The sequence below is a fragment of the Enhydra lutris genome, unplaced genomic scaffold, assembly GCF_002288905.1.
Source record: "Enhydra lutris kenyoni isolate GAN:26980312 unplaced genomic scaffold, ASM228890v2 scaffoldscaffold4, whole genome shotgun sequence".
NCBI classification, from domain to species: Eukaryota; Metazoa; Chordata; class Mammalia; order Carnivora; family Mustelidae; genus Enhydra; species Enhydra lutris.
Genome location: NW_019154088.1, coordinates 58,945,696 through 58,954,154, shown reverse-complemented (window position 1 = coordinate 58,954,154; position 8,459 = coordinate 58,945,696). Strand labels below are relative to the sequence as shown.

Below are 8,459 nucleotides of genomic sequence, written 5' to 3'. Positions count from 1 at the left end.
CACTGAGTAAGTGAATACAGCTCTGGCCTGTGTATAGGACAGTGGGGATATAAATCTGTGGAGGCCCCGTTTAGAGGACATGCTTGTGGTCAACCCTGATTTTGGCATCTAGGGAACATCTGAAGCAACGCAGACAGAAGCTTCATCCAAAGTTTTATGCCCCAGAAATTTGTTTTATCTTCATTTTATACGTTTATAACTTCCTGTGATATGAATCTTTCTTGTTTTGGAAGGCATTTTTTCTCTCTCCCTTCTAAACAGCAAAAAACCTTGAAGAACAGAAGTATTTCAGATTTAGCAGTTCTTTCAAACCAGATGCTGCTTTTTCTGTTTTTAATTCCAAATGGGCTTATTGCTTTACCGCAGCTGGGCAGCACATGACAGGCTCCTGAAAGCCTTTTTATTCATCCAATAAATCCAAACAACTCAAATATTAGCCTAACGAGTACCTAAAGGGTAGCCTCAGAGGGACAAACAAAGCCGATGGTTTCTTCCTTGGGTGTTTGGATATAACAACTGATGGTAAACTTGGTCGTCTCGTCCGTCGGTACCTCTCAGATTTTAATGTGTACATGACCTGGGGGTCTCATTAAATGCAGGCTTAATTTTAAATTTGGTTTGGATTCAGGGGGTCTGGACTGGGCCTGAGTTTCTGTAGTGCTAACTAGCTCCTCCATGGTGATGCGGGTTATTGGTCCCCACGACACACGTGGAGTAGCAAAGGGCTAGACAATTTCCTGTTCTAACGGAGGCCTGGGGAAGGCAGTTTGCTCAAGTGGCTGGTGAAGACACCTTCAGATAACGCAGAAATGAGAGCAGGAGAAAAGACAATTTAATGACTTTAAAGTTAGAACGTGGCATAAAGCAAACTGCTTAAAGAGAACGTGAAATAATATTCCATTAATTACGAAAATGTACATAGAATAGCCATTACATAAGAAGCAGGTTGTAAGAAAGCCAAAGCCCTTCCCTTTGCCTATCATTTCCCCCGAAGTGATCACAAGGGGAGCAGCATGGACGTTTCAGGTGGGATAAGATTCTGCTGAGATGTATTTCAATGTAATTACTGTTTACTCAGGGCAAAGAAACAATTAAAGCCAGGTGATGCGAAGAATGTGGAATTCATTAACCTTCCTGCCCATGGCTCCTCTAGGAGAACAAAATCCGACTGCTTTAAAAAAAAAAAAACCGATTTAAAAAACGGCAGGTGGTGGTAATTTTAGGTAGGTATTTACAAACCTGCCCCAAACATACCATCCTGCCATGAAAGTTTTACTATTTTTTCCTGCAAAGAATTAACATAAACTCCAAAGACTGACATGCAAACGGTTACTGGGAAGCTCGGGGAGCTAATAGGGCTTGCAGGTTGAGCCTCAGTTCTGTGCCTTGGGGACCCTCTCATATTGTCCCAGACCTCATATCCCCTAAAACACCGATCAGATCCCATTCGTCAAAAGTAACTTGATATACTGAGAGGCTTGGAGGACATGGCTGAAAATACAACAAAATCATGCTGACTATAGCAGCAAGAAGCTTCTGATCCACTGCCGAACTCAATACACAACGAAATTGCCAGAGTAGGACATGTGTAAAACACATACACATGCACACAACAACTCTGGATTTTGACATAATATTCCCTAAGGAGGAAAAAAAAAAAAAAAAAAAAAAGATTGTGACCAAGAATAATCATGTAGCTTTTACTCTCATTTCCTGTGCTGGAAGTTCAAGGCCAGGAACTGTTGTTGAACTCGCATCCCTGAATTCACAGATGAGCCAAATCTTCGTTGACTCATTCCTAACCCACAGAGATCTCCAATTAGCGCCACCCAGCCTCTGAAACCGGAAGTGCCTGTGTGTGGAGCTTGGTGTTTTCATCTCCTTTCTGGGCTTTGTGGACACTGAAGCACCAGGCATTGTTGCTTTAGCTCATGGTTTTGGGTTCTGTTATCGTTGTTGTGCATGCTAAAGGCCATCGTTCTGTTTGGAGCTATTGCACTGAAGATGAATACGTATCTCTTATACAAGTTACCGTCTTTCCAGATACTGCAACATCATCCTTTTCAGGTTTTAAGTCATGCTAGTGCTTAAAAAACTTCCCAGATAATTGATTCACTCATATTCCTTGGTAAATTTCCCCTGACCATCTGCTCCATATTATCAGAGAAGGTGTGAACATGAAGACCACCCCCCACCCCCCACATAGTTACTGGAGTCCCAAAAAGCACTGTTCAGAATTTCATTATTTTTAAAGGAACGTTGAGGAGGAATTATGTAGAATCATCATATGATGAACCCCCTAGGCTGATTATGGGACACTCTTCACATGAACAGTCCTCCTTTCTTCCCTACGGCTCTGGAGGCCAGGCAGAACTTAGCCAGTGCCTGGGAGAATTGTCAGGTGTATGTGTTTTACCTTGTGTTTCATTTTAGTTTTCTCTCCATTCTCTAAATGGTTCCTTTTTCAAAGGTACCTAACTTTCTTTGTTAAGAAACACGATTTCCCCCATCTTCTTTCTCTCCTTCTCTTCCTAATGGTTCTTGAGATGAAAATACTCTGTTGAGTTTCCTTATTTGTACTCAGGCAGCCTACTCAATGACTCATAAGAGAGTAGCTGGTGACCTGTGGCTCTCCCTGTTGAGAGCGAAGGCACATTTGGCATTCTGGCATCCAAACATAGAGGCCGAAGACATAAAGGGTTAGATAATCATCTCTAGCATGGTGCCAAACATTCCTTTAAAGCAAAACCTCAATTTCTAATCTTCTATCACTTTGGTCACATGGATGACTTTGCCTTTGTGAATGCAATACTACATGTTTGAAGTCTTACTGCAGGTCAAGTATTTCTTTTTTTTTTTTTTTTTTAAAGATTTTATTTATTTATTTGACAGACAGAGATCACAGGTAGGCAGAAAGGCAGGCAGAGAGAGAGGGGGAAGCAGGCTCCCTGCTGAGCAGAGAGCCTGATGCGGGGCTCGATCCCAGGACCCTGGGATCATGACCTGAGCTGAAGGCAGAGGCTTAACCCACTGAGCCACCCAGGCGCCCCTCAAGTATTTCTTTTTGAACAGTATACTTGGCAAGGTTATTAACTGCTCAAAGAACTTACACAGTACATAATGTACATTTTTGTTGGCCTCAAGTTTGGCTTTTAACTTTAATTTCTCCTAAAACTGTGAACATGGTTGTGATTTCTCTTTTACTACCATTTAAATATTATTTCCTCATTGATGATTCTATGAAAATTGTGTATGGTTACATCCACTGCATCTGGAACTTCTTTTATGGACCAGAAATCTTCCAAATGGTTCTTTGCGTATCATTATCAGACATATTGTTATTGGAGTCTCAGGACCAAAACTTAGTTCTTGTCATAAGTGTATGACTTATTTTTTTCATTTCCCAGCTTACTGCTTCCTGGTTTAGGCTTGCTGTAGTTATTACATTTAGTAATTGTTCTTTGAGTGTACCTTTTCTTGGCAGAAATCAGCCCAGATTACTTACGATGACACGGCTTTGACTCTTGTAGTAGTCTTTTGTATTTCAAAAACAGCCCAGGGGGGTCCATTAATTCTACCAAATAACCAACCATTTGATTGAAAAAAAAAATCTGTCAAACCAGCTACTTGATTAAGCCACTAGATTGGGATTACATTGCTGTATACTGTGCAATTAGATGAGGATTATAGAACGTTGTACATTGTGGATCCCAAGTATACTGCAGATCAAATTCCTATCCAGTGTGATGGATTATCTAAATTATAGTGGCCTAAGTCATGTATTTAAAATGGGGCTAAGATCTGTAGGATGCACAAATGCAACTCCAATAACACACCTGCAAAACTACAACTTAGTATCTGTGATAATGAATAGATTACAGTGCGGAGTTCGGGGCACTGGATGGGAAGCAGAACGGCTGGGGTCTGTTCCAGCTCTGTCACAACACATTTCTTTTGACCTGTCTGGACTTGAGTTTCCTCATTTGTAGAATAAGGGAGTTGGACTGTATTTTCTGGGGCCTCTTTTGGCTCTGAAAAGCTAAGACTCTACCTTCCAATGGAGATTGGCTTCCCCTTCTTGACCTTGGAAGTTGGTCAAAAGTCAACGATCCTTCTTCAGATCCGTCTTTCAGATCTCTTCTGATCTTTGGCTTTGGAATATAGTTTTATTTAATCTTACGGCAGGAAACATGTTTTACTGAAATGAACTACCTCTTGCCATGAAACAGGCAACACATGGTTAATTTGGTGGAATGACATTAACTCATTTATGTCATTTTGTTCTTCATTATTTTATTTAATAATGAGCTTTATGACCTTTATGACCTTTAGCAGCCTCTCCACCCAGACACTAACAGACTGTCTCCAGGTTCTGGTTCTAGGTGGGAGAGTGATTTTCTCACTGTGAACTCGTTAATTCCCATGGTCCAGTAGGCAGGTCATGGCCTGGGGAATCATTGCCTCTTAGATGCACATGTCTGGAAAGTTCTCCTTGGTAGAGCAAACATATGCACTCTTTCATCAACATCAGTGAGAATTGAGGAATGGCCCTTTAGTAAGATGTAACCATGCGATGATGCAACAAAACCGGCTAACAGCATTTCATTTATTACGGGGCTAAATGCTCATTATTGTTTGTAAAGAAGGAATCCATAACCTCTGTAAAGTTACTGTTTACGGACGGTTGATTTCCATTTACAGAGGAAGAAAGTCCTAGTTGTCTCTAAATGTCAAGCTTTGGCTCACAAAACTCCCATTTTCTTTTAGTTTGGGGGTGTGTGTGTCTCTGTCTGTGTGTATGCATGCCTGTATGTGTGTGTTTAAGAAAATGTTTAGCAACTGGACGGTCGAGCAGGGAAATAGGACTCGCAACGTGGAAGAAGGAACAACTCATTTCAGAAATTCTAAACAAACAAACAAAACCCCAAAACTGAGGGGATGTCATGGAAGGCGTTAATAGAGAAGACCCACGTCCTATGTTTCTTCGATATGGGGCTGTCTCCGGGAGCAGAAGGGACTAGAAAAAGACTGGATTTTTCCAACAGAAGGAGTGTGAATCTGGAAATTGTTATGCTAAAATTGGTGTCATTTGATGCTGCAAGAGGCACTTTGCTTATGCGACTGAAATCAAAAGTAAACTGCCTACCTGGGCGTTTCCAGGCTAACTGCAAGCAAATAAGACTAATTAGGAGACTTTATTGTCTCTAAAAGCTAGGAAATAATTCATTCTGTGATGCAAGAATCCCTCGCTGTTTGGAAGAGGCATATAGAAAGCGCACATCATTCCTTACTGGGAGCTTTTACTTTCAAAGACCCAAGGTGCTGCTCTACAGAGCACAGCACTTTGGAAGCAGGGGATAAATGGATTCAGAACTTGGTACCCGCAGATCCATCCCCTAAATACACATTTGGGACAATGAGTGTAGGAAGTAGGGAGAGGCAATATATTAGTACCAGCTGTACTTGGAAAATGTCATTTAAATGGAACGGGGAGTGGACATGAACCAAGCTGAGAAGCCCTTTGGGTTGAAGCAAGTGGAAATATGGAAGCACTTTGCTTAACCTTTGGGGACTTTTAAACATTTACTTTTTCGTGCCCCATGGCCAGAGCTTTCTTTTAGATCAGGTTATTATTGGGCAAGGGAGAAAGTGAAATTAAGGGAGGAAAAGGGCAGGCGCCTAGGAAGGGAGGGAGCAGGAAATTTCACTTTGCTGAATAAAGAATATTTTAAAACCTAGGTCTGCCATATTCTTCCCCAATCAGTTTGATTAAAAAGCAGAAATACTACTTTCTTAAACACAGTTCATTTGTAATTTGCCATGACAATATAAATATGGGGAAAAAAAATAAGGCTACACATCAGCAAAAGCATTTCCAGGGTGAATCTTTGGCAAAAACGGGGACCCGCGACAATTCAGGTGGTGTTTTTCTTTCAACCAGGTTCAAAAATCTTTGTAAATTTCCAAAAGTTGTAACATTTTCTTGTTTCCTTCTTACAGTCAGGCATTCAGAGGTACACGTTGGTTCTAATAGCTTTGGTAGAAACAGGCTGAAAATGGAAATGAATATAAAAATCTTTGCCTTGAGGCTAATTTGGTATGGACTTGTAAGGCCTGAGTAAATTGATAAATTAGTACATTTTAAAAAATAATACAAGTAAATGCAAGACACATAGGTTTAACAATAGATTCAGAGAACAAGGTTAGTATAGTGTTCCTGGGTTTTGTAGAAGACACGGGGTAAGGCCACCAATACAGGAACTGAATTCCTCTTCTGGTATGTTGGTGATGATCTCCTCTCATCAGCTTCACGTTCATGGAGGGAAGACGCAAAATGCAACATGGTCTTTGCTTTCATTTGCAACATGGTCAGCAGCAATGCTGGCTGACATCTGGGCGGGCTCAGCATTTTCATGGAGTGTACAATGTGGATGCTTCGGGCTAAGAGGGGGGACGTGGCAGTTGGTGTGCTGTGCTCGCTGGGGGCTCCTGGGGTAGAGGAGCAGGGCTCCGTGCAAAGGGACTTCCTCTCTGGTCGCGCCTTCCTTCATGGCTTGAGCTTGGTCTGAGAGGTCAGCGCCACTGTCACCTTTAGGTGGGGTGGAGGCCAGACCCCCAGCAGCCTCAGATAATTGAACAGCAGCTGTGACACTCAGAGCAGCGTTTCTTTTTTTTCTTGGGGTGGAAAATGGTGAGAATCGCTTCATCAAACACCGCTTTGAGACCTTTCTGAGTTAGGGCCGAACATTCCAAGTAGCACTGTGCTCCGATCTTCAACACAAAAGAGAGAGAGAAAGGCATGAGAGGGAAAGAAAAGAGAAAAGCGGAGTGGGGTCACATCCTGCTGGGCCAAGTGCTGCCTCGGCTTGTCCTGCAAATAGCCCTGTGGTTGGTTTGGATGTTTTTTGTTTTTTTTTGTTTTTGTTTTTTCCTTTTGCATTTCCAGTTGCATCTACTATCTTGATTTTAATATTTTTTTACTTTCTGATATTAGCAATAAATGGTTATGGATTGTTTTTGGTTAACCAGTAAGTTCTGAAAGTGAGCCATTGCCACTCATTCCTAATATAAGAATATAACAAATTTAAAACTTGAGAGAGGATTCAAAAGCAGTGATATGGTTTAAATATACTTTGTGAACAACAGGGCTACATGATGTTGTTTTTAGCACCCTTTCATAGGCGTGCGGAATGTGTAAATCTGGTACGAGTGAAATGTATCTCCTTCTGTATGCAGGAAGGCAGAGTGTCAGCTTGGTTGGTAAACCATATAGAAAGGGAATGGATGATAAGGTTTGATAGATCGTTCTTCACCAAAATGTACTTTTTCTCCCCCAAGACTATTTATTTATTTATTTGACAGAGAGAGACACAGTGAGAGAGGGAACACAAGCAGGGGGAGTGGGAGAGGGAGTAGCAGGCTTCCCGCCGAGCAGGGACCCAGGCGTTCCTAAAATGTACTTTTCTTAAAAAAGACTTTATTTATTTATTTGACACAGAGAGAGAGATCACAAGCAGGCAGAGAGAGCAGGGGAAGCAAGCTCCCTGCTGAGCAGAAAGCCCGATGCGGGGCTCAACCCCAGGACCCTGAGATCATGACCTGAGCTGAATGCAGAGGCTTAACTCACTGAGCCACCCAGGTGCTCCCCACTAAAATGCACTTCAGATGAAGTCTCTCTCACCAAGGTAATATTCAATTGGTATTATTATTTGGTTTTGACATACTTTAAAAGGTGTATTTCTAAGGAGTTGAAAAACCCGAAACATGTAAAATAAAAATAATGAAATATATTTACTGATGGAGACACCCTCCTTGTCAGTATACGTTCCATGCGTACTTAAAATGATAATATTTTGTTCTTGCTTCAGACTTTATTTCAAAGCTTTTGATGATTTCATACTGTGATATATTTGATAATCACAAAAATCCCTTTGAGAAACATAGGAATTCAGTCCAGAACTGGAGCTTCTCTTTAAAAAATAGCCAGCCAGAGCAGACCATGTTTGGCAGGCAAACCGACGAGATTGTTCGCGTGAGGGAGACTCAGGGTTTTAATTGCTCATAAGCTTGGCATTAGCTAATGATATGATGCGGGCCTTTTAATATTAGGGACATCTGGAGAAATGCTTTTATTATATACTTCACATTATGAGAATAATTAAAGAATCGAAGCAGATTCACAAGAGGGTGGTTGGACGGTGAGCCCTCGGAAGGCACAGCGGATCCATGACTAGAGCAGGGTAGCAGAATCACATGCCTATTCCAGTAGCTTCTGTTAATGAGGAAAGCAGGGCAAGGTGCCAGCCTGGAGGGACAGGTGGAAACCGTGGGGAACCTGAACAACCCCCTTCCCCCCCCCCCCCCCCCACCAAGAGCTGGCAGTCTTAGCCAGCTCTGGACAGTCGTTGCCATGGTTCGCTGCTGGCCATCTTTGCACAATTGGACTTTTGGATTTTTAG

General features: G+C 41.9%; 1 protein-coding gene across 1 annotated transcript in view; it reads right to left on the bottom strand.

Moving 5' to 3' along the window:
- Nucleotides 1–4,580: 4,580 nt before the first annotated feature.
- LOC111160521 (ras homolog family member J) overlaps nucleotides 4,581–8,459 on the bottom strand; it is a 78,871-nt gene continuing 74,992 nt past the window's right edge. Inside the window, exon 5 of the mRNA XM_022523682.1 lies at nucleotides 4,581–6,771. Coding sequence (XP_022379390.1) covers nucleotides 6,625–6,771 — 147 coding nt within the window. The 3' untranslated portion in view covers nucleotides 4,581–6,624. The remainder of the gene's footprint in view (nucleotides 6,772–8,459) is intronic.